Source organism: Talpa occidentalis, unplaced genomic scaffold, assembly GCF_014898055.3.
Source record: "Talpa occidentalis isolate TD23 unplaced genomic scaffold, MPIMG_talOcc4v2.1 talOcc4.2, whole genome shotgun sequence".
In the NCBI taxonomy this organism is placed as follows: domain Eukaryota; kingdom Metazoa; phylum Chordata; class Mammalia; order Eulipotyphla; family Talpidae; genus Talpa; species Talpa occidentalis.
Window position 1 is genome coordinate 14,746,224 of NW_023602073.1, and position 24,880 is coordinate 14,771,103.

The following is a 24,880-nucleotide window of genomic DNA, read 5'->3' on the forward strand; positions in this document are numbered from 1 at the left end:
GTCTTTTCTAGCTTCACCTCCCTCCCCAGCTCCACCTGTTCGTTTGGACAGGGAACCTGAAACCTCCCATTTCCCTGGGGATTACGGTTACAGTAAGACGTCACCAAAAGTACCTCAAAGATGCCATCTCCCTTATTCCCACTAACTTGACAGATACCATTAATACCTTAATGTTGCTTAGCCAATTTTTTTTTTTTTTGGATATGAACTCCAGGAATTCAGGGACCCATCTATTCTCTTACTGCTAAACCCATCCCCCTTCTCTAAAAGGGCCCAGTATACAGTAGGTATACAATAAATATTTGTTGAGTTGTAAATAGTATAAAACATAACTGAATAAGTTACTGCTTTGAGCACTACTGGGAGCTTTCTGCTCCCCACCCTGAGGCACCACCATCCATGTCAAGTGTGACGGGATGCTTCTTGTTCAATTTGTATGTTCAGATGTCCATGTATTCCCAGATAGTGTAGTGTTAATTGCCATTTAGAATTTGTATCAATGGATTCATATCAGGTGTCTCTTTCTGAAACTTGCTTTCTTCACTCAATTTTATCTTCTATGATTTGTTCATGTTTGCTATATAAAAGGGTTTTGTTTTGTTTTTTTCCTTTTGGCTAAGGAATAGCCTCATTTTAGATTTTCCCTGTTTTATAGTCTTTTAGATTCGTCCCAATTTTGTTTTGTTATTGGGTCTACTGCTTATATATTCTCCTCCCTCCCCCCATCTTCTCCTTGGAAGAAGATGAAAAAATACTATCCCTAATGTTCATATCATTACCAATTATTGAAACACCGTGAAGTCATTAACTGGCACGCCTGCCAGGCTCTGTGCTAAGCACTTTGTATTCATTATCTTATTTCATTCTCAAAACAATTTATTTTACAAACTAGAGAACCAGGTCTGGCTTTACAAAAGCATTCACCAAGTTATCCAGCCCCTGAAGGGACAGATCCAGGATTCCTGCTCAGTTCTTAGAGCCCAGAGTCTTGAGCGTGAGACATACTCTTGAGAGAGGACTTCTCTTCACTCACTAGACCTTCCCTCATCCTGATGGACGATGTTGAAGTTGTTATAATTCAGTGTGTTCCCAAAAGTATGCAGAGGAGATGGAGCAGGAACTGTTGATCATCATTCTGTTGAAATGCTGTGGTTTCCCTCTTTATGGCAATGTGAATATATATATATATACACACACACATACACACACCTTTTTCCCCCTGCCTGTCATTGTAGGATTTGAACCAATTGGAAGGTGCCAGATGCCTCACCTTTACATATAATGATCTTTAGGTGGGTAATTGGGACAGAATACTTGTCTAGTTGAATTAACCTTTCCCAAAGAGAAGGAAAGTCTAAAATGATCTACAGGACCTAACCATCTGCTCTCACTCTCTTATATGGGTATCCATAGTCACCTGAAGGAAGCTTTCGAAGAGATGCATGAGGATAGCAGCAGGCATCTTTATTTTGGCCAATTGAAAAATATGGTTGGATATTCAAAAATAAAGTTTTACTTCTGCTTCTCTCACTCAGCAAGGATGTTGTCAATATAAATCTACTGTGAAAAAAAAAATTACCTAATAAAGTATGAAAGTTGAAATCCAGAGATTAAGGTTCCTTCAGGACATTGCTGGTGGAAGTCTTTCTGCTAAGCAGATAAAATTGATGGTGCTGATGGTGATAGGAACACCTTTTCCTTATGAGCCAACTTTCCTCTGAAGGAAACCAAACTTTTTGCATTTGTACAGGAAGGAGTGCTGTATTCCCATCCTGTGGTCCAATGAGAAAAACTGACACACACAAAAAAAGAACTTAGGAGAAATAAGTCAATGCCAGGTAGATGGAGTAGATGACCTTCCTTTGTCAGGATGAGGTTTCAAGAAACGTCAAGTTCACACCACACTTCGTTTTCACTGTGTACAGCAGGCCTTCTTGGGTCTTACATTTGTAAGAGTTCTTTCATAGGTTTTCAGAATATAACGTATGAATATGCCCTCATAACTGTTAGTTGACGACGAATTGAGATTTTAAATTTTTTAGGGATTTAGTGTATGTACATGTCAGGTGACATAAATTCCCACTCAGGTGGAAGGTATCATCAGCATTTAATTACCCTGTGGGGAGGTAACTGTGCGAGAGCTGATGTCAGATCCTTTCCTGGAAAGCTTTCATGACTGAGGGGAAGAGAGGTCACAGTTACTGAAGAAGGCTCAGATGCAAAGGGGAGCAGAGGATGATGAAAAAGGGCCCCAGAGGGAAGGCCCGATATATGCCATAGACATACCGTCCGCACTTTGCTGCTGGGCCTCTCCCTGTGACCTAGGAACCCAAACCTGCATGGGTTTGCTGGTCTCCACCCACCTCGTGTTCTGTCCACCATGTTCTTGTGGAGCCAGTGATGGCTGCTCCCCCAGAGGACATTAATACCTTTTGGGACCGGTAGATGTCGCTGTGCACGCTCTTAGCAAAAGACCTAATATTTCTAATAGGTTCTGCAATTTCCAAGCTGTCGTGCTTCTGCTTTTCAAAAGCTAGTTTGGATGCTTAAGCTTGTAATATTTTGGCCTCATTCTTGCCTTATTCCTTTGCTATAAAGGCTTTTTTGTGTAGTTTTTCTGTTGGTTTGTGAATGTCTCTCCCTGCCCCCCCCTTCCTTGTAACGTTGTTGCTTTATCTCTCTTCCATTCATATTTTTTTTTCCCTTTCTTTTTGCTGCATGGAGACTCTCTGCTGTACAAGTGTAAGTATTTTTTGGTGGCTCTGCAGTTTCCGCTGTATTAGTTTACATTCTTGTGCTCCATTTGCTTCTGTGCTGACTGGCTGGTCTCCCAGGAGACTGTGGTGTCGTCATCCATCTGTGGATCCTGAATGAAATAGGAACATTTTAAAAACAAGATTGCACTTTACAAGATGGTTCAGCTAGCAAAATAGGCTATGATGTTAAAATATCCCCAGCCATGTGCCTGAAAGCAAGCAGAGTGTTGCTGAAGAGGGAATAAACATTTTCAAGAGGGGAAAAGGCTTTATTTCATTCATGTAAAAAAAAAAAATAAAAAGACCTTATTGCATAAAGTTTTTTCTGATCTTTGTCATATTGTTTCCCAGGATTGTAGCATCAGGAGACACTTGTTAAATGAGAAGAATTTTACTAATCTGCTTCCCACCTTTTTTTTTTTAATCAGTTGATCTTTCTTTGTCTTTTTAACCTTGGAGAGTATTAGAGATTCTTGACATTGGAATGCCAGTGTTTGTTTTCTTTGTAAAAATTTGGTAAAATGAACAAAGACAGTACCCCATCCTATTTTAGTGATAATAAGACAATTTAACTCTTATTTTTTTTTTAGAAATTAAATGCTTATGTCTAGGAATTACATACTAATCACATATTAAAACAGAAAAAAGTCTTTTTATTTGACTAAAAGTGGATTTACCTATATTAAGAATAGTTTTAATCTGTTAGAAAAATTGCATCAAATGAATAAGATCTCAGAACAAGTAGACAGTGTGCCCTTTGGATTCTTAGAGAATAGTGCTGTGTATTTCATTCACACTTTCTGCCAAAATGGGGGATTTATTGAAAGTTTTTGATGTTAAGATAGGGAAGAGGTCTATTTTAGAGTTTTCCATCTAAAATTACATTTTAAAGTGTGGCTTAACACATTGTTTCTCCTATTTCCTGCAGATGTGAATATTGAACAAAACTTTTCATAAGATGCTTTTTTAAAAGATAAAGTGATTTCGTCCAGGTTTAGTGTAATAGTTGGCAGCGTTAAAAATCATGGATTGATTTTGAAAGGTCCATTTGGTATGTGCTTCTTCTGCTTCAATTCCTGAGCCCCTTCATTTTGTGATTTCTCCAACCAGAAAATACTTAGGCATTGATAAATGTCCACGGAAGGTAAATGAGAACTAAGAAACAGTCTGAGAAAACAAACCCTTTCATTCAGTCCAAGAGAGTTAACGGTTCTAAAGAGGACTGTAAAACCTGATCTTTCGCCCCCCTCAGGGTGCAATTCATTGAACCAGCATGCATGGAAAAGGGGAGAGAGGAGTGTATATAAACCAGATTTCTAGAGAAATCTAGAATATTTGTGCCTAAATGTACACTTTCGTGGATAATCATCAGTCACATTTGTATTTCCTCTTGCTTTAGACTTAAATGTAATGGGATCATGGGAATAAGCCAGTAAGACTGACCAAGTCTATATTTTATGTAAAACTGTTAAGGGAGAAAAATTACAAAGGAAATAAAGAAAAATATGGGAAAATTAAGATTGACTTTTCCCCTTTGCTCTTGTACTTAAATCCTTATTAACCTTTTCCATGAAGGAGATTATAAGACAGTTTACAAAGAAATGTGCAGAATGCGTTGCATTCTTAATCTCAGTTGTAGACACAGGCGTGATTGCCAGTCCTGTTTATTTTAGCAAAAGGCCATCACTCTGTCAAATGTGGCAAAACTTCAGAACTAACACATAGTTCAAATACAGTGAAAGAGTGTATTATGCATAATGCAGTTCCAAGCTGTTTGCACTTACAAGAGCAATGTATACTAGGTTTCCAGATACTAGAATGTTAGATCAAGAAGAGCAAATTAGTTCATCTTTGGGATTGATGTCTACCATCAAAAATGCAGATGATTTTGTTTCTTAACTGGTCTCTACAATTAGGTTGAGCTGAATGTCCCATTTCCAGATAAGCATCAGTTTGCAAATGAGTCTCTATTGTATCTTTTATATTATAGCTATGCCTTTATATATAATTCCATCAAATTTTCATATATTTCTAAAAAGTGATGTCTATAAAATATCCATGGTCATGTTTGAAGTGTATTTGGTATCATAAGTTACAAAAGTCTCAGTAGGGAGACAGAGCCAGATTGTTTTTGCCCATAGACTCTCTATAAAATCTAGTAAGAATCACAGGAAAAAGTTTGGAAGACAATTTCATTCCAGGAATTTTTAGACTTTCCTATTTATTTTTATCTAAATGAATAGACTGGAAATTATACCCCAGGCTACTCTTTGATTCTTTTATCTATGATGCTTAAATACAAGATGGATTTGATACATAAGAATTTCTTGCAACCAAACACAGCATTTACTCTGGTATCTTGCTTATCTATCCTGAGAATTATTTTTTAGAGTAAGTTTCACTTATGAATTGACCAATCAGGCAGTTAACCTGTTCAGTCAGCTGAAGGCCTATTTTGGGGAGAACTACCTTGAAACTGGATTCCATTGGGTTGACTGTATTTTTATTGAATCTGCAAAACCTTTGTTTTAGAAATAGTCCTTAGATTATCTACCTTGAAAGAACCAACTCAGCAAGTTTAATTGTATGTTTCTGGAAGGCAGGTCTAGATCTAAATATAGTTGCTCATCGTTGTTCCCTGCCCCTTTATTCCTGATGATAACATAATAAAAGGGATATTATTGTTAAAACTGGCATAAAATTGTCAAAACTATAAAGTCCTTTGCTTTAAAGATCATTATGAACCATTTTATTATTCGACCCAGAGAAAGTTTGTCACGTGATTTTTTTTTTTTTTTGAGAAAGCCTCCTATGACAGCCTGTTAAAGTCTACAAACCAAGTTCCTTCAACTATGCGATCTCATACTTTACACAAATATCCAGTTTCAGGTATCAAACCAGCTCGAACATCCCTAAGACTCATCCATTTGCATGTTCATATAATAACATGGTATAGAAGGAGGGATGCAGGACTAACTTTCATAATGCGGTCTCTCCTTGGCTCTGTTCCCCTGACAGCTTGAAGGGTAGCCAGTGCCCTCCCCCTGACTATTTCTTTCTTCAGTTTTGTTTGTGTAGGTGATGACAAAGGTTCCTTCCTTACAGCTTTGGCTTGGATGATCCTTCAGAGGGAGAAGATAATGCCCTCCTTAGGGTTAGCTCTATATAATCAACAGTTGGCACCAGTGCTAACAAATACCCTAAAATTTTGACCATGGTTTGGGTCTCACTTTTTTTTTTTTTTTTTTTTTTTTTTTAGAATTTCAGGATCAAAGACATCTTACTGAGAAGGGACAGCTCATGTGGATTTCTGAATTATGACATTTTTATTTTCCTATCAGTCTGTCCATAATGTAAAGATCACAGTCTTGGTGGTAGAAATGTAAAACAAGAGTTAAAACTGCTCAAGTAGTTCAAGAGCCAGGTGTCACTCACATTGATGGGACTGTGATAATGAATAGTGTGTAATTGTGTTTTCACATTTAGCGCCTTATTTTTACAATCTTTCAATCCTGTCCTTTATATCTATTTTAGTATCCAAACACAGCTTGGAGTGAAATTCTTTATCATTCATTGTTCCTTTCAGCTATATAAATAGAATGTAACTGATTGGGGCTGGGGGAAAGAAAGAACTTAGTTATATATCATTTGAGAAAATTGTAAACATTTCAAAATGTTTTGGTTCAGTCTTCCCTCAGGCGTTCAGATGTTACCTACCATCCTCCAAAGCAGAGAAACAAGTAACTGAGCTGAAATAGCTGGTCTCAAATGCTTACCCTCCAGCCTCTCCTAAATGTTTCTGAAGTTTGAAAGGAAAGTTTTCTGTGAATTCCTGTCTCAGTGCATGCTTTATTTTATTGCCAGATGACTCCCAAATCCAAAAGGAAGAGTATCCACAGCCGAATGCTACGGCCTGTTTCCAGAGCCTTTGGTGAGTGTCTTGGTCTTCCCCTCATTTCCCCACATACATGAAACACCCTGGCAAGCACCTGTGACCACATCAGGGTCGTTTCTTAGGGATTCTCTGTGAGTAAACACTGAGAAAGCATGGTGATTTATGAATGAGTGTTTGCTATTCTGTGTAGACTTCAAATTAGTTGTAGGGATTTTTTTTCCCCATCTCTCTGCCATTAAGCTTTAGTCATGGGCATTTGCTTTATTTTAGAAATGGAGTTTGATCTGGATAAAGCACTGGAAGAGGTGCCAATTCACATCGAAGACCCACCTTTCCCATCCATCCGACAAGAGAAGCGGAACTCGGGCTTCATCGCAGAGCTGCCCTCTGAGGAAGGGAGGAAACTGGAGCACTTTACCAAGTTAAGGCCGAAGCGCAATAAGAAGCAGCAGCCCACCCAAGCCGCGGTAGGTGGGCTGGAGAGTCCCCTCCTTTCTTCCCTTTTCTTCCCAGAGAAGAGCTGCAGGGGCTCCTAGAGCCTGCTGCCCAGCATGAAGCTCATAGTTAAGGAGACTGGAGCCTCTCCATGCCATATTCATGCATAATATCGCCATTGGTGCTTGACAGTTTTTTGGTTTTTTTTTTTTAAAGATTTGTTTATTTATACAAGCACTGGGTACAGTCAGAAGCACGGGAGGGTGGGAGAATTCGCCAGAGCCAGAACGGGGAACAGAACAGGCCGACTGACGAAATACACTGCTGAGCTGAGGGGAGCAGTGGACGCCAGGAGAGGTCTGCACGCCATGTGGGACCCTCGTCCGGCGGCCGGGGATCGAACCAGTGTTGCAGAGGCAGAGGGCAGCTTCACCACCCAGTGCTCAATCGCTGCACCACCGGGGAGGCCCTGCTTGACAGTTTTGGAAAAGACAACATTGTCAAATTTTCAACCCCTCAGGATGTGAAAGCCCCTAGAGAAATACTGGTTACATCAGTGAGATAGACAGGCTGCAGAATTTGATAGTGACTGAAAGATGGAAGATAAGTTCCAGTGGATTTACTTGCAATTAAAAGTTGTTTGCATTTGATCTTGGAGTGCAACCATCAGCGTCCCCACCTCCACAGTCTGACCTGCTCCTGTACCTTTGCTCTTACTAACCCTGAGCTGATATACTGGACACACGAGGCCCTGGCAGGAGGTGTGTGGTGTGGCGTAGACAGAGAAGTGTGAATTGTGTGTGCTAAGGAGTCTTGATGTCGTTACCCCATGTCCCCCTCTGCCTAATGTCGTTTCTCTCCTGTACAATCAGACTCCTTGAAAATGTTTGTGCCCATTATCTTTCTTCTTCATCTTCCTGTCATTTTGCAACCCCCCAAAGTCTTTGCCTCCCTATTCAACCCAAACTACCCTGCCAAGGTCACTCTCTACCTAATCCTGTAGATGCTTGTCAGCTGTCATCTTACTGGACATCTCAGCTGTTGCTTGACACGGACAGTGCCATCCTTCCTAGACCTCTGAGTGGAGACATTCTTCTTTCCCATCCAGCTCCCCGGTGATACCTTTTTAGTTCTCCTCTGCCTGCCCTTTCACTGTATTATTTGCTGTCTGGCTGATGCCATTGAAACCCACGGTTTCACTCTCTGTTGTTGACTGCTGCTCCCTCTGCTCAGCTCTAGATTGAGATTTTCACCTGTCTCCTTAACTTGAATGTCCCAGAGTACTCTGACTCAACAGAGTCAAACCTTGGAGCCTGTCTTTCTGTGTAAAGCGGCCCATCCTCTTATATCCCTTGACCACCTTGGAACATCACCAGCTGATGATGATAGTATCCTGAGTACCAGCTCCCCATCACTAACCTGACCTACTCTCCCACCTTCCTCCTCTGTCCTGCTCAACCATCCATTCACACATCCTGTGTTTCATTGTCCAATACTGCAATCTTTTACTCATGGCTTCCCCTCCCCACTCCTACTTTCTGGGCTCAAAAGTACTCATCTTGCAGATCCACTGAGGCAAGACTTCTCTGCTGCCACAGGACTGGGGTTATATGACTCTAGGGAAGGTAATTCTTACAGATGACCTTTGCACAGTGCACAGCCTGAGCATTCTTCCATGGAGACCCTCATTCTCCAGGGCCTCTCTTCCTTGTGTGCAAACTCCATATAGGAAGTCATGTAGCTTATGCACCATGGTTTTATACTCCATACTCAGTATGGGTTTACAATATAGTAGCTGTTCAGCAATACTTGGATGATAGATTTGAGACATAGATAAATAAAGGTCACAACAGATTATTGGCACAGCCAAACATTTCCTCATACTAGATCAGGCTAATTGTCTTTGGTTCATTTGACTCTTAGTGCTTGACTTGGATTAAAAAAACAACAACAACAACATTTTAGTGAATTGATCTTTTCTGATATATTGGATTTAAATGTTTTAGTGCATGATTACATATTTTTAGAAGAATACATTTTTCTTTTCTTAAAATAAGAGCACAGTCTTTTCAGGTGGGGACAAAGATAACCTCTCACATTTTGGATTCCGGATAGTTACAAAATCAGTGATTCCTCTTTGGGTCTTTCCATGTGGGAGTTTTTAGCAGATTAACTAGTGAGAGTGTGGTGTGTGTATATGTTTTTTTTTTACTCATTGAAAAAATACGAAGGAAGGGAAGGGGAGAAAGCCGTGATGGTATCCTAGTGAAAAATATACTATAAATATACTCTAGAGAGATTTTAGCCTTGTCCACAGTAAAGGCCAGGCTCATGGGGTCCTCACACCCAGGCATGGTAGGGAGAGCTATGTCGTAGCACAAGGTGTGGCCTAAGATCTTAGATTATGGCCACATCTAACTTCTTGCCAGAGCCTTGGTAAACTGAGAAAACATGGCATAGCTTGCCTTTCTTTGGGTCCACAGTAAAACTATACCACCTTACAATTCTGTAGTGCTGGCAGTTTTCAAAGTGCTTTCACGTCTAACAGCTCTGTGAAGCTACAGTCCCCTTCATTCACCTTTTCAACTGAGAACGAGGAGCTTGCAGCTCATCTTTGTCATCAGCACATAGTCATAACAATCATCTGATATTGTCATTATTTTGTCTTTGTTCATTTGACTAGGACTGAAGAAACTTAGTCTAGTCTAAGTTGAGGTTAGCTTTTCTGAACTTGGCCTTGACCTCTAATGCTCCAGTAAGCCTTTCCAAGGTGTCAAATTCTCAAAACCCAGGTATGGAATGTTTTTATTTTCAACATTTCTGACACCAAATATATGGGTGTTTCTCCCCTTACACCAACTTATACTTCAACTCTGGATACTAACTGGGTGTCTGACAGTTTAATTCAATTCTGATGCTAACTTCTTGGAGTTAAGTAGAGACCATAGGTCAAGGGCTCAGTGCTCCCCACATTTTAGACCCTGGTCCCTGGTTGCCTCCTGTGCTTCTGGCCAGCCAGCTATAAATTCAGAAGAGTTCCTACAACCCCCTACTTAGGTGTTGCTAAACTAATTTGCTAGAATGATTCACAGAACTCAAGAAGATACTTACTCTTACTTATAAAGGATACAATTCAGGAACAGTCAGATGGAAGAGATGATTGGGCCAGGTAGGAGGGGAGGGGTGTGGAGCTCCCCCATGCCTCTCTGGGCAAACCACACTCCCAGCATTCACTGTGTTCACCATCCTTGCTCTCCAAGCCTTGTTATTTAGGAGCTCCATCGAAGTTCCATGATGTAGGCAGGAATGAGTAAATTGTTGGTCCTTTGGTGATTAACTCAATCTGCAGTGCCTCTCCTCTCCCCAGGCTCAGGGGATGGGGATGAAGTTTCCAAACCTGTTATTACATGGTTGGTTTCTCTGACAGCCAGCCTTTATCCTGAGCTGTTTCATGACCCACCAAGACCCACTTTCTTAAGTTTAGGTATGGTTGGAAGGGACTTGTTATAACTAACAAAAGACATTCATGTTACTTCTGTCATTCAGGAAATTCCAAGGGTTTCAGCTCTGTGTCTGGAAGCATGGACTCAAACCCAAACAATACTTCCTAAGGCTAAATTAAATGCCAAGAGCTCAGTTTCTACTGGGCTAAATATATTAGTGTTGAAACTATTGATGCCTGTGCCAAAAATATGCAAATAAATATCTGTATAAATATGAAGCATAGATAACCTATTTAAAAAAAACTAAGCAACCATAAAAATTTAACCTTGGGTCAAGCCATAATCATTTTAAAATGCCAGATAATTAATGAATAATTGATAAAGACTCTTTAAGTCTCCCCTAAACCTCTCTTAAAACCCTTCCATTTATTTTTACTAAGCAGAGATCAAATATAACCAGTTTATTTCTGTTTCATCTTGTTAATGTGTATATAAGAACTCCAAACGAAACATTCCATTATGGCTAATTCACCCATAGGATTTAATCTTCTACCGTAGTATTCAAAGCAGCCTAAGAGACTCCGCTGATGAGCATTCCTTCCTTGCCAGTGTGTATCTGGACATGGTTTGGGATCTTTTTGAAGCTGAGCTGACTTATTTTTGAAGAACCAGCATATATATCACTGAGTTAACAAGAGAAATAGGAATAAAATTATGCAGTCCTTTATTAAATGCAAATATTGTCCTTCAAGGTACCATTGCATTTTATTAATAGTAACTATCTTTACTGGGTCAATATTTGCTTTCCCCATAGTTCCCTGTTCTGCTTCCCTTGGCCCAACAACGAAGAAGAAAGAGAAAAACGTCCCTGGACTTTGATTCAGATCACTCGTAATGTGTCTCACTAATTTGGGGGATTCTTACTCATGCATATTAAGCAATAAGTTAACCAATTTTGCACAAAAATCATACTCAAAAGTTATTTTCTGGGTCCTCCCTGGTGGCGCAAGGGGTTGAGATGCAGCACTATGAAGCTCTACACAGCCACTGTAGCACAAATTCTATCCCCAGCCAGGGAGGTGACCCACGTGGTATGGCAGACCTCTCTTGCTTCACACGCTGCTCCGCTCAGCAATGTATTTCAGTACATCTACCTGTTCGGCTCCCCACTCTGTCCCTGGTGAATCCTCTCACCCACTGCATCTCTGGCCTACATCCCAGCTCTTGCATACATAAATAAATAAATCTTTAAAAAAAAGAGTTATTTACTTAGTTGAAGTGATTTTCAGAAAGTCTGTGCTTTCGGGATGAGAGTTTCACTTGAGTAAATGAGTAGAAATGCTTTTTGGAAGGCACCAGAATGTGCCAGAATACCTATGAAAGGGTTGAACAAATGCAGGTGGGTAGGAAATGTATTAGGGAGGGTAATATGTTAAGTCCATGATACTCAGAGCTTAGTTCTTGCCCTCAATATCATCCAGTGTAAGGTATTTCCAGCCAGGGAACCTTGTACAGATCACTCAAGGACCCAGGATGTTCTCATCTGTGGTTCTAACCTCTTAGCTTCCTGAAGCCCTATCCCATTCAGCTGCAGAATAACAAATCACCAAGGTTCGCCCATGAGGTTTGATGGGCCAGGTCTGAAAGTAATCAATGCCGGTTTCATTTGACTCCCCTTAACTAGACCTGGTCCACATGACCACCTAACCACAGTGAGCCTGAGAAACGCATTCCAGTCCTGTCACCCACCAGGGATGGAGGAGAGCTCACCCATCCACGGCCAGCTAGCTGTTGCTTCCTTCTGCTTTTACCTATTGTCATTATGCCGTGATACGTGAAAAGTATCCCCTAAAGGAAAACCATTGAAAAATCTGCCTAAAAAGAATGGAAAAAGCAATAGACTGTGACTCAGGAGACCTGCTCTAAATCTAGTGCTGACTTTGCCACTAACTTGACTCATCAGGTAGAAGGAATTTTAAACACTATTTGCTAATTCATTAGTCAAGGGAAGATGAAACCCATGGCAAGTAACTGATTTGCCTACGATCACACTTGGAATTATTGTAATCTACTATGCAATGGGTGCGCTTTGCTTGTTATGTCAGTGCTAGCCATTTGCCATATGTTTTTGGCTTGGCCCTATACCACTTGGCCCCATTATGAAATATACCAACTCTAAAACTGACTAAATCCTGGGTGATCCATTTTCCTAAATGCTTTATTTTTTTTTTAAGATTTATTTATGCATACAAGAAGAACGAGGGTATAAGCCAGAGGTGCGGGAGAAGAGAGCATTCACCAGAGACAGAGTGGGCAGCAGAACAGGCAGATCAACCGAAATAAACTGCTGAGCAGACCAGTGGGCAAGGCAGGAGAGGTTTGGTGTGCCATGTGGGTTGCTCCCTGGCTGGGATTGAACTCACACTGCAGTGGCTGGTGAGTGCTGTCTTTAACTCCTGTGCCACCAGGGAGGCCGCCTAGATGCTTTAAATGGCAGTATCACAAGGGGATTTTGATGCCATCTTGTCCAATCCCTTATCAAAACGCTTAAATCCTTATACAGCCATCACTTGACTGTTTCATCTTTACTGAATTGTTTTCTCTGAAGCTTCCATGTTCAAAAAGCTATAGTTACTAAGAAAATATTTTTTGTGTTGCTAAAACCTATATTTTTATTTTTAACTTAGCAATGTTCTTACTGTCATTAGGAGGGGGCACATGTTATTTAGTCTCTAACCTAGAAGATTTTCAAATGTTCATGAGTCATTACTATGTCTTTTTCTAATCTAAATTTCCTCAGCTCATTTCATATTCCTTATATGATATTATCTAGAATCCACTTTAATTCTTGCTACTCTCTTCTAAATGAATTGCATTGTGACACCCAAAACAAGAGTACTTAAGTAGGATCTGGTCATATCACCTCCCTCCTTCTAAGTACTGTACAGATTATAGTCACCTTTTTAATGACTATATCATCCAGATGACTAGTTTTATTTGCTCTTACTCACAGAAAGTCTATAATCTTCTGTATTTGTAACCATATTTTAGAGGAAAAGAGGGTATGTATGTCAGGAAATCCGGAACTTAATCAGTATATGTGCAGATACATCTCCCTGAGCAGAAATAATTCATATTTTCAGCCCCAACTGCAAGAACATCTAGGAAGGTAAGAGTTTCATTGGTGACACTGATGCCACAAATAAGACAAGGTTTTGTTACTGAGTAAACAGGAGAAAATAGCCACTGGGTAGACACAACAGTTTCTGAAATTATTTCTTCAGTCGAGAAATATTCTTTCACTCCTAGTTTGCTAATTTTCATTTCAATGAATGCTGCTTTAATTGTATTTTTTCTTAGTATTTATTGAGCTTGATAATTTTTTTCTTTTAATCTACAATTGTGGTGAATCACATAGAATTTTCTGTCTTTGATCATATTTTTGCTTTGTTTTAATACATTGCTAGTCTTTGTATACCATATAGTTTTATAATTTCTTCATATTTGTGTATAAGTTAGAGACCTGTAATTTTTCTTTATTCCCCCCCAGATTTACCACCTAGTTTGTTTTTTAAAATTATTCTATCTTTATAACATTAGTTGGGAAGCTTGCCTCTTTCCTGTTCTCTGTAACAGTTTGCATTTAATAGGGATTTTCTTTTATTTTCCTCTCCTGGGAAACCATCTGGACCTAGTATATTGTCTTGTGCATGTGATTCTTATATGTAGAATTTTTTATTAGGATTTTGGTTGCTTTTGTTGTTTATCTTTTCAGTTACCCAATTCTTTTTGAGACCATTTTGGTCATTTATACGTTGTCCACTTAGCCCAATGGTTCATTTAGTTGTCTATAGAACACTTACAATAGTTGTTAATCTTTTTTGTACTGATAGCTATATCTTTTTTTTTTTTAATTTTGAATAAATATGTTTTGATCCCTTTCTCTTCATTTTGCAAGGTTATCTCTTTCCTTAGTCTTTGCTCAAAGTATCAGCTTTTGGTTTTATCAGTCCTCTTGGGTTAATTTTTATCTTTTCATTATTTTTCCTTCCTTTTACTTCCTATTGGGTTCCTTTTTTCTTGACTTGATTGCTTAGTTTTCAATTACCATGTTTCTTACTGTCTAATATATGCGTGTAAGATTCATGATTATTCAAGTCACTAATTACTACTCTTTGGGCATGTTTATTCAGAGTTACTGATGTACTTAATTGTCCTCACTTCCTGCCCATCTCTCCAGCCAGCCTGTGGAGATATTAGGAGAGATTTGGCAGCTGCCTGTGGAAATCCAGGTGCACCACCTACCGCGTTCATCTTAATAATCCTGGCAGAGGGAGGACGCTGGGTGGCCTGTTGTCTTAGTCCCCCTAATCACCTGCTTATCTTGCAAGCATTTGTAGATTGTCTTTTTAGCAGTTACTCATACACCAGAGGGACAAAACCTTTTTTTTTATTTCCCCAGTATCAACACCAGTGATTCCAATCCCAATTTTATTTGCAAAAAGCCTTTCTTTGGACATAAAGAAAACGGGGTCCAATCAGTACTGATTTCAGTTCTCGCTTTCCAATAACCACGCCACCCTTTTTCATGTGAAATTGATTCTCCTTGACAGAAAACATGAGCGTCAAATGGGATTTTGAGAACTACTGATGTGTATGTGTCCTTTCCTTTTGCTAGAACATGAGCTAAAACACCCTGTCTGTGTGCGTGTGCGTGTGCGTGTGGCCTCTCACTGTTTTGACAAGCTACTTTTCATTTTAAGTCTTCAGTTTCTGATGGCTGATGACACCTCCTGCTTCCTATTTTAATAGACCCTTTAAAACTACATCTCAGTGAAGATCTCCCGGTGATTCTGGGCTTCTCTTAAACTTTCTGCTCTCAGTCTCTTCATCTCTAAAAATGATGGGGTTGGACTGGGTGATCTGTGAGGTACCATGCAGCCCTTAAAACTGGCCTGTCCTGCAGGAAAGCTCATTGCTTTGAACCCCCCAAACCCGCTAATGTTCTTCATGTCTCCAGAGAGCCAAAGAAGCAAAGGGCTGAGAGGAGGAATTATGCTAGCAAAAGTTAATTTTTTTTTTTTTTCAAAATGGCAGGGGGAATTTGAGAAATCTTGGTGGGGAAGTGTGGGTGCCCTGGAGGAAAATCCTTGTGTCAGGAACACAAGTCCCGGGGTCTTATCCAGCACTCAGGTGACCTATGTGGAGGACCCTCACCCCAACTCACTAGTTGATCTGTGATTAACCAAAAACTAGGGTGAAATTGCCTTTTCCTTTTCAGAGGCAGATGAAAAGCTGAAATGATACACAAAACACATGTAAACCCATTAGGCACTATGCAGTCTTTTTTTTTTTTAATTTTTTTATTTATACAAGAACCGGGGTACAGGCCAGATATGTGGGAGGGTGAGAGGATTCATCAGAGAGAGCGGGAAGCAGAACAGGCAGACTGAAGAAATATACTGCTGAGGGGAGCAGCGGGCGAGACGGGAGAGGTCTGCTGTGCCATGTGGGTTTCTCCCCCGCTGGCCAGGATCGAACCTGCCCTGGAGAGGCTGCAGACAGCTTCACAGAGCAGCACTCAACCACCTGCACCACCAGGGAGGCCCAACTATACAGTCTTTAGAGAGCTGCGATTACTCTAGAAATTCCATTCTTTGACAAAAGGAAAAGTGATAACACAAGCCAGTTCTGTGCCATTTTATCTTGTGTAAGTAACACAAAAGTTATTCAGTGGTCTTCTTCCTCACCATAACTGAATTACAGAGCTTTGCCGAGTCTCTGCTCTATCGCAGTAATAGAAAGCCTGGGTCCAGTTGAAAGCCCCAATCAGAGGAGAGGTATCTTTGTGTTTATTCTCCACCTTTTATAGGATTTGTCCGTTATCTGTCATCTCACTTTGCAGCATTTCACAAGCAGTGCACTCAAGCACAGTTCATTTTCATAATGGAGGTTTCCCACTGAATGAGAAAGATGATGGAGTTTTCCTTAAACAATGCATATGCTATGCGCACCAGTCCCCCAGAGGCAACTTGAGACTTGCAAATCAAGATTACAGGAAGTTGCTTTCCCACCACTCTGTGGAAAGACATTCTGCCCAGCTATCCCAGCCACTCGAAGATCTGTCTTGTTGTGCCCCAGATAATGGGCAAGATATATGCCCATTCCCATAGCCGGCGTCGAAGTGGCTTGGCAGTGAATGCTCAATGAATGAGGTTTGATGTGAATTAATATACCTTGAATTAAAGCACCATTATAATGGTGCTTTCTCATTGACTCACAACCCTCTGTGTGAAATATTCATTGAGTACATCATTGCAGACATGATCAAACCTATGACGAACTCACCATGTGTTCTCATTCAAAGTGAAATGCTGACTTGTGAAGTTTCCTTAAAGCTTCTCACCTGAGGCCCAAACTTTTCAAGTGCTTGCTGGACATCTGCCCTGGATGTCCTACAGCACCTCCAACACTTGGCTTATCATCTTCTCCATGTCTTTGAATTATGTTCCTCAGAACCAGGTTCCCATTCACCCCAGCCTTGAAACATCCACCCCATTTGGGGTGGCCGCTTTCTCAGTCCCTTATCAACGCCAGATGAGATGAGACCGCTTGAGGACCCATTTGATTTTCTGTTCTTGAGGAGCTTCCCCTACTTTCAACCCCCGGGTTCTCTGGTCTGTCTTTGGTGCTGCCACAGAATTACCTTTCCAAAATAGAGGGTGGGACATGCCACTCCTTGTTAACACTGTCACCTACAAAGTAATTTCCTGATGCTGTTCACCATTGGTCCTTGTATTATGAGTTGGGAAGTTGTCTTTCAACTAGAGATATCAAGATACAGGTTGCCTCTGCTACCTGAAAGTAGAACAAACATTCCTATTTGGTATCCTTTAGCAGGTTATTTTTGGGGTCTGGCAATGCTATTACTATAATTTATATGAAAAAAATTGTGAGCACTCAAACCTAAAAAAAAACCTTGTGATTCATACCATATTGAAATGCTCTATTTTCAGATAGCAGGGAACCTGTATTCAACTAAAAGTGACTTAAATAATGAGAAATATTTATTTTCTCACCTAACATGAAATCCAGATGTCTCAGGATCCAGGTCTGGCTTATTCAGCAGCAAATCACCAGCACCAGAGGCTTCCCTCCTTTCGGCTCCACCATCCTCAGCAGCATGGTTTTTGTCCCCAGGGTTGCCCCCTCATGAACCAAAGTGGCTGCTGCAGCCCAGACATCACATCTCCCTTCACATATCCAAGCAGAAAAAGCCAAAAAGTGTTCCATCCTCTGCAGGAAGACCTACCCGTGATCCCCTAGCAGATCCCCTTTATACCTCTCTGATCCAATTTGTATCTCATACCCTTGTCTACCAATCACAGCCCAGGGCATCACGGTGTTTGACTCTTGCAAAGAGGAATCCACATCTTGAAATCAGGGATTTCCCAGCAAGCAAGCAGGGAAGGGGGCTTGGAGTGGTCACTGTTAGTGGCTGGCTGGCCATATACACAGCAGTTAACCTCATCCACACATCTCAGGCCCCTGTCACTGTAATTATCACCCTTCTCAAGACACTGTGTTTTATTCCACACGTTCTCTGTTCCCTCATCACCCACCTGCAGTGCCTCCCTTTGCCTTTAGAAACACTTGATTCCTCTTGGCCTTGTGGGGTCCATGATGCGGAGTGCGTCAGCCAGCATTAACCCTCCACCAGCCTCGTGTGTGTGAGGTAGTCCTCTGCCCTGGTGAGGTAGTGGCAGGTAGTCTCTGCCCTGGTGACGGTCATACCTGTGGCTTCTGTCCTGCCAGGTCAAGGCCCTGGCTTTTGTCTTGTCTTTCCCATAGCCTGCATCGAAGTGAATGCTCAATGAGTGAGGTTTGACGTGAATTAATATGACACCTCTTGGGTCTGCAGGTCCGTGCTGTCAGCATCATTTCCCAAGATGGAGAGCAGAACGGTCTTATGGGCAGAGTGGATGAAGGTGTAGATGAATTTTTCACCAAGAAGGTGACCAAGATGGATTCCAAGTGAGTTCAACCATTCACTGATAATACCTTTTAATTCACATTTAAATTACTAACAGTTTTAATTAAATTTAATATACTAAAGTGCATTATATGTATGTGTGCATATATAGGTTTTTTTTTTAATATGGGATTTTTGTATATTTCTCATACGTATCTATTTTAATTTGGGATTTGCTATCTGATGGTTTGCAAACATCAGTTGCTATGGGGAAATTGTTCAAAATGCAAATTCTGAAGGCTCTGCCCCAAACCATTGAATGAGAAATCCTGGAGGGGGCCCAGCCATCGGTGTTTTAATAAGCCTTCATGTATTTTCATGTTTGAGAACCTTTGTGCTATTCTGAGCCAAACCACAAGATGAGGTACCCAAGGTGCCTTTTTAGGACTTTATATTTCTGTTATGGGGCTGAGAGCAGTGGTAGGCTGAAATAACTTTCTAAATCCTCCTTGTTCATCATTGGGAGACTGAGGACCCTTACACAGTTACTAAATGGCACAACTTTAATAGAGTCCAAACAGAACAGAACTAGGGGAAAGTCTTCAGCATTAGCCTCTAAAGAGCCATCTCCATTCTCTTAGATGAAGTTTCCTTAAAATACAAATCATTGGTACTTGTATTAACAGTTGTTCCCTGGAGACACTCGAGTCTTTATGATTTATGCCAAGTTATTTAATCCCTGACGAAATGCAAATCCATCCCCAAATGTGCTCTCAACATGGATTTGTGTCTGCAAAGTATTCTTCACCTTGAGATATCAAATTCAGGAATGAATTTCAACCTTGCTGATAAGCCAAAGGTGTGCAGGCCGTCTCGGGTTGGGGAGGGAGCCGTCCATTCTGTGAATTGATGTGCCTTATCTTGCCTCCACAGGACACTGAGGTGGAAGTAAGCTAAATTTTTATAACCATGACTGTATAACTTACTGCAGGTTATAAGCTTTAGGACCCAATTATTTGTTTTCCTTGACACTGGCCTGACAGCTTGGCACACTATCCTTGGAAAAAATTCTTTTCTATCCTTCAAGAACCAGCCTAGGAGCTGTTTATTCTTTGAAGCTCTCTCACACTCTCCCCTCTCCCTCCAGCTCCCCAATTAATTGCTTTCTTTACTGCTGACTCAGTGCTGGTTTTCCCCCCATCCTCAGCACACATCTGTTAGAGCTCACATAATCCTGAGAGTTTGCTTGGTTTATTATTTTTTTTTTATAGCACAAGCACCAGATGAATGTCTTCTCAATATGAAAGCGTCTACCAATACCAACCAACAGAAGCAGCAAAGTGGGAAAATCCCTTTTAATGATTTGCTTCAAATCTTACCTCCCACCCCCACCCAGATTAGTTTTCTTCAGAAGCAACACCTAGGTCTTCTTTAGCATTATAACTTGGGTGTCTGACACAGTCCTTTGTAGGTAGCCTGAGTCCTGTCACTGTTGGTTGAATGAATCCATCCTAGCCAGTGTCTGTATCAACTGCTGATGCTTTTGTAGCCTCTGCTTTCCAGGCTTTAGAAATAGTTAATTAGGGCCACCCTGGTGATCAAGGGGTTGGGACTCAACCTCTGAAGCTATCCACAGCATAAGTTCGATCCCCAGCCAGGGAGCTACCCACATAGCACAGCAGAACTCTCCTGACTCACCCACTGCTCCCCTCAGTAGTGTATTTCAGTCAGTCTGCCTGTTCTGTTCCCCATTCTGTCTCTGGTAAATCTTCTCACCCCCACCCTTCTCGCCTGTACCCCAGTTCTTGTATGCATAAATAAATAAATCTTTAAAAAAAAGAATTAGTAGAAATAGTTACAGGTGTAAGAACCTTAGACCTGTGTTATTATACCTGCCCCAGCATGATTTCCTCTGGTTTTAACACTACCTCCCTCTTTAATAAACTATGAATCAAAGGTGGATGAATATATTAAAGTTTGTAGAATCCATTTTCCACAAAGGTGCTACTGTAGGATTCCTCTCACGTTTGGTGCATAGAACTAGAGACAGAGCTAGAGAGCCATCACTTTTCACTAAATAATGACAGAATTGACCAAATTGTGTTTTGTTTCATTTCATGTTGTTATATAAAAAGAGATCATTGTCAGTTTGACAGGCCTTGGTAAAATCATCAGTGGTTGAAAGTTGGAAAATCAAAGTTGTACACGCTTATAGTTTAGAATGTCACATAGTCCATAAGGCTTTTTATGAAAAAAAAGGGGGGGTGTCCTTTTTTTGTTTCCTATCTCTTAGTCCCCAGAGATAATTACTTTTATTCTTTTAGCTATTTATTTTGTCCACATTCCTTAATATTTTTAAAAATTATTCGTTTTGCAGGTTCAGATAGATACTCTAACTGTTGGCGTTTTACTCTACCGGATGAAAATTTAACTCTTAGTGCTTTGACCCATCGAACACACACACTCACATTCCTTCTCAACATCTTCCTTATTTATTGCATCATAATTGTTGATTATATCTGTAGTTAGTGTTTACTTCATTATAGCCATGTAAATATTCACAGCTGAGTTATACACTCTACTCTGATTACATCTCCTTTCCTTATATATCTAACTTATTTTCTCTGGAGTTAATAATTCCCCTCTTTTGGGCCTCCCTGGTGAGGCAGCGAGTTGAGCGCTACGCTGTGAAGTTGTCCGCAGCCTCTGCAGCACAGGTTTGATTCCCGGCTGGCCAGGGAGAGACCCACATGGCGCAGCAGACCTCTCCTGTCACGCCCGCTGCTCCCATCTGCAGTGTCTTCCGTTCATCTGCCTGTTCTGTTCCCCACTCTGTCTCTGGTGAATTCTCTCACCTTCCCGCACTTCTGATCTATACCCCAATTCTTGGATAAATAAAATAAATCTTTAAAAAAAATTCCCCTCTTTTGCATTTGCTTAGTTCTCCTAATCAGTATTCCTGTCATGGACATGTCCTCAAAGTCTCCAGTAAAGGTATACATCTCCTTGCAGTTTCTTCAAGTGTGTTTGATTTCATCTCCTTGGACACATCTTCCCTGTGTCTGACTAACTGACTCCAGCATGACCTGGAAGCCCATCCCTCTCATGCTCTCCTTGGGGCTTCCCTTCACCTACTTCCCCTTCTTCCTTACTTTACTCCCTTGTTTTCCTGGAGCACCTCTTTGGGTTGCATCCTGAGAACGGAAGTATGAGGGTTGAGTTTCCGAAACTCTCCTATCTTTCATTTTGATTAATAGGGTGACTAGGTTTACAACACTACATCAGAATCTCATTTATCTTGTAATTTTAAAAACCTTGTCCCATTATCTGCTAATGCTCCTCTAAGAATCCTGTATCATCTTGAGTACTGATCCTTTGTGACTTATTTTAATTTCCCCTCTTGTCTGGGAACATTTGGGATCTTCCCTTTGTTCCAAGTGTATTGAAATTTTATAGTATGCTCTGGGGTAGGGTTTTTTCTGGGTGATTTTAACCCATTTGCTATGAGCCATCTCAATGTGAAAATTTATATTCTTTGTTTCTGGGATTTTTCTTGAATTATTTTTTTCATAATTCCTCCTTTTTTCTCTCTCTTCTTTCTCTCAGATTCCCTTTATTCAAACTGCATGCTTCCTCTATTAATCCACTCATTCTATTATTACCTTTTTTCCTCTCACCTATTCTCTCAGTCTTTTTATCCCCCCACCTCCTACTCTGCTTTTTCTGGGATATTGCCTCAATTGTAGAATCGACCAAGAATCATGGGTGCAGCATTGTTTTCTGTTTCATGAGGAAATGGAATAGGGGCACTAACTGGAAGTTTGTCAAGTTCTTGAAAGTTTGTGACTGGAACTCAATGCAGGGTGAGCAGGGTCCCCATGACTATTCTATTTTTAGATCTTTTCTTTTGGGCTTGTTGGAATTGCAATCCCCTGACTGGAGGGCTTGGACATGGCTGCCCCATTCTGGTGTCCAGAATGCAAGAACGAGGCTGGGGGTATCACTGTGGATGACACAGGCTTTTCAACGTCTCTTCTTTTCATGATGGTCCACTTACCTCAGCTGCACCCCATCTCCCCAGCCCAGAGTTCTTTGGGTCACCCTCCCCATGCAGTAAACTTGGGGCATCATGGGGCAGTCTTGGGTTGTGTGGTTTGGGGCAAAGATCTAATGGTCTTACAAATGGACTTCCCACCTCTCTTAAGCCCCACCTTCTCCTCTGTTTGCTGAGCGGTGTGGCTCCTCATTCTGGAGCCAGTGTACTTCCCTTTGCCTCTGGGTCTCCCCTCCTGACATTTTAGAGTTCAGCTTTCTCATCTACCAAGTCAGTTTTCACTTGGCTATTTGGCTTCCAAATTTTGTTGTTTTTGCCTTTTCTCCCCCATAGGGCTATGTCTTTTATTTTAATCTCTTGCTGTGATTTTAATAGGGACTCAGGGGAGCTCAAAGTTACTCAATCTGCTGACTTTAAATGAAAGGCAGTGGTGGTACCGCCCACTTACCCACTTATTTACACTTTCCCCCATCCATTGCCCAAGCTTCTGAACATTCTCTTGCTGACAACCCTCTGCTGAATCTCACTGTCTTTTCACTTGTTTGTCTCTTACGTGGTATTATATTTAAACAAGGGTCCAAAGCTTTGTTTGGATTGAGCACCAAATGTGGGACTTCAGATGTTTTCGAATAATTATGGAAGGTAGTGGGGTGGGAGTAGGCTGTGGGGGATCCGACCCTTTCTGAGGCCCACCAAGCTGAAAGAGGCCATCATCTACCTGTGTCTTGAGTGGAGCCAGTGATGCTGCAAGTCTTACAAGGGGAGATAGACTTGACTAGAGCATTTAAATATAAAAAAATGCTCCCCTCTGCCCCCAGTCCTACTACTAACACCTTCAGTTTCTCCCTTTATTTGTCTCCATTTTCTCACCTGTGACTATGACAATAAATCTTCCACATTCCTCTATTCCATAAGTGCAGTGGCTCATAGCCACTTTTCCAAATACTTCCGTATGGTTGTTCTATGAGTTATTAATCCTCGTATTTATATTTTGACGGCTTCCTACTGGATCTTGAATTACTGTCACACCAACAATATTCATTCTTTTGACTCACAGGAGATCTGCAGGAAGAGGCCCAGAGTTCCATGAGCTCAGCGAAGGAGGCGAGGAAAAGAAAAAGCGAGATTCTCGGAAAAGTGGCTTTCTCAATTTAATCAAATCCCGCTCCAAAGCTGAGCGGCCACCAACGGTCTTGATGACAGAAGAGCCCTCATCCCCCAAGGGGGCTGTCAGAAGTCCAGCCATGGACGCATCCAAGAAGGACACAAAGCCAGCTGAGCACAACAGCAGCTCTGAACGGACAGAGGAGATCAAAACTCCCGACTCCCTGGAGGACAGTCAAGGGGACGACATGGGGAAGCTGGACCGGAGTGACAGTAGGAGCAGTCCTCAGGGGGGCCGGAGGTACGGGGTGCAGGTGATGGGCAGCGGTCTGCTGGCAGAGATGAAAGCCAAGCAGGAGAGAAGAGCTGCAAGCGCGCAGAAGGTAACTCTAACTTGATCATCTTTCTGTTTTGGCCCCTACTTGGTTTTCTTGGGTAAGAGAGGTACAGAAAAATAGCCTATTGGTTGAATAAAACTCCCTACACAAAAGACTTATTTCCTAAAGGAACACACACCAGGAAGGCAGGGCCATGTTTTCTGCCATTAAGGGCCACACCCTTCCTGAAAGCCTGCAGGGCCAAAGAGGCTATTGACAGAGTCGGGGCCATTCCCACCTGTCCAGGGGTGTCCAGGGGTGTCCTGTGTCACAGAAACCTGTGACAGCGGGTCCAGGTTGATGCTCAGTCTGGGCAAAAGACTGCACACCTGAGGGTCATTGAAGGTGAGAACTGACAGAAGCAAATAAAAATACTAAAAAAAGCAGATTCTAATTGTATAAAGGTAGAATCTATTTTTCAGTAATTTCATAATTTCTCCTCTTTTCCATGCCTGAAAATTCCTTCCTTATTCCAGATTTGAAAACCCAAAGGAAAAGATAGTTAATATACTCTTAGAATGAATGCAACACTTGACCAAATCTCTCTGTTGGTGTGGAGAAAAACCTCAGAGTTTAAACGCTGCTGAGTGTACCCCAAACCTGACTACCTGCCTTTATTTTTCAAGTGCTTTTGAAACCCAAGTTGTGTTTCTGTCCTTTTTACCTCTATGTCCCCCTGCAGTCACTTGAAGGACTGCATCCTTACTGTGATCATAAAGATTAATTTCCCCAGGCTTGACACAGATTTTGATTTCTGTACATCATCCTGATCCCTTTTACACTTGTAAAACTGGGTTCTCCAAAGGAAGAAGGAATGTTCCTTTGTCTTATTTGAAGTATCAGA

At 41.2% G+C, this 24,880-nt stretch overlaps 1 protein-coding gene across 8 annotated transcripts in view; it reads left to right on the forward strand.

Moving 5' to 3' along the window:
• The window catches only part of CARMIL1 (capping protein regulator and myosin 1 linker 1), a 327,354-nt gene that overhangs the window by 285,001 nt on the left and 17,473 nt on the right, over nt 1–24,880 (forward strand). For all 8 annotated transcript variants that reach the window (XM_037521032.2, XM_054698351.1, XM_054698353.1 and 5 more), the window contains exons 30-33: nt 6,621–6,687; nt 6,922–7,118; nt 18,451–18,563; nt 23,613–24,042. In XM_037521032.2, the coding sequence (XP_037376929.2) occupies nt 6,621–6,687; nt 6,922–7,118; nt 18,451–18,563; nt 23,613–24,042 (807 nt within the window). The remainder of the gene's footprint in view (nt 1–6,620; nt 6,688–6,921; nt 7,119–18,450; nt 18,564–23,612; nt 24,043–24,880) is intronic.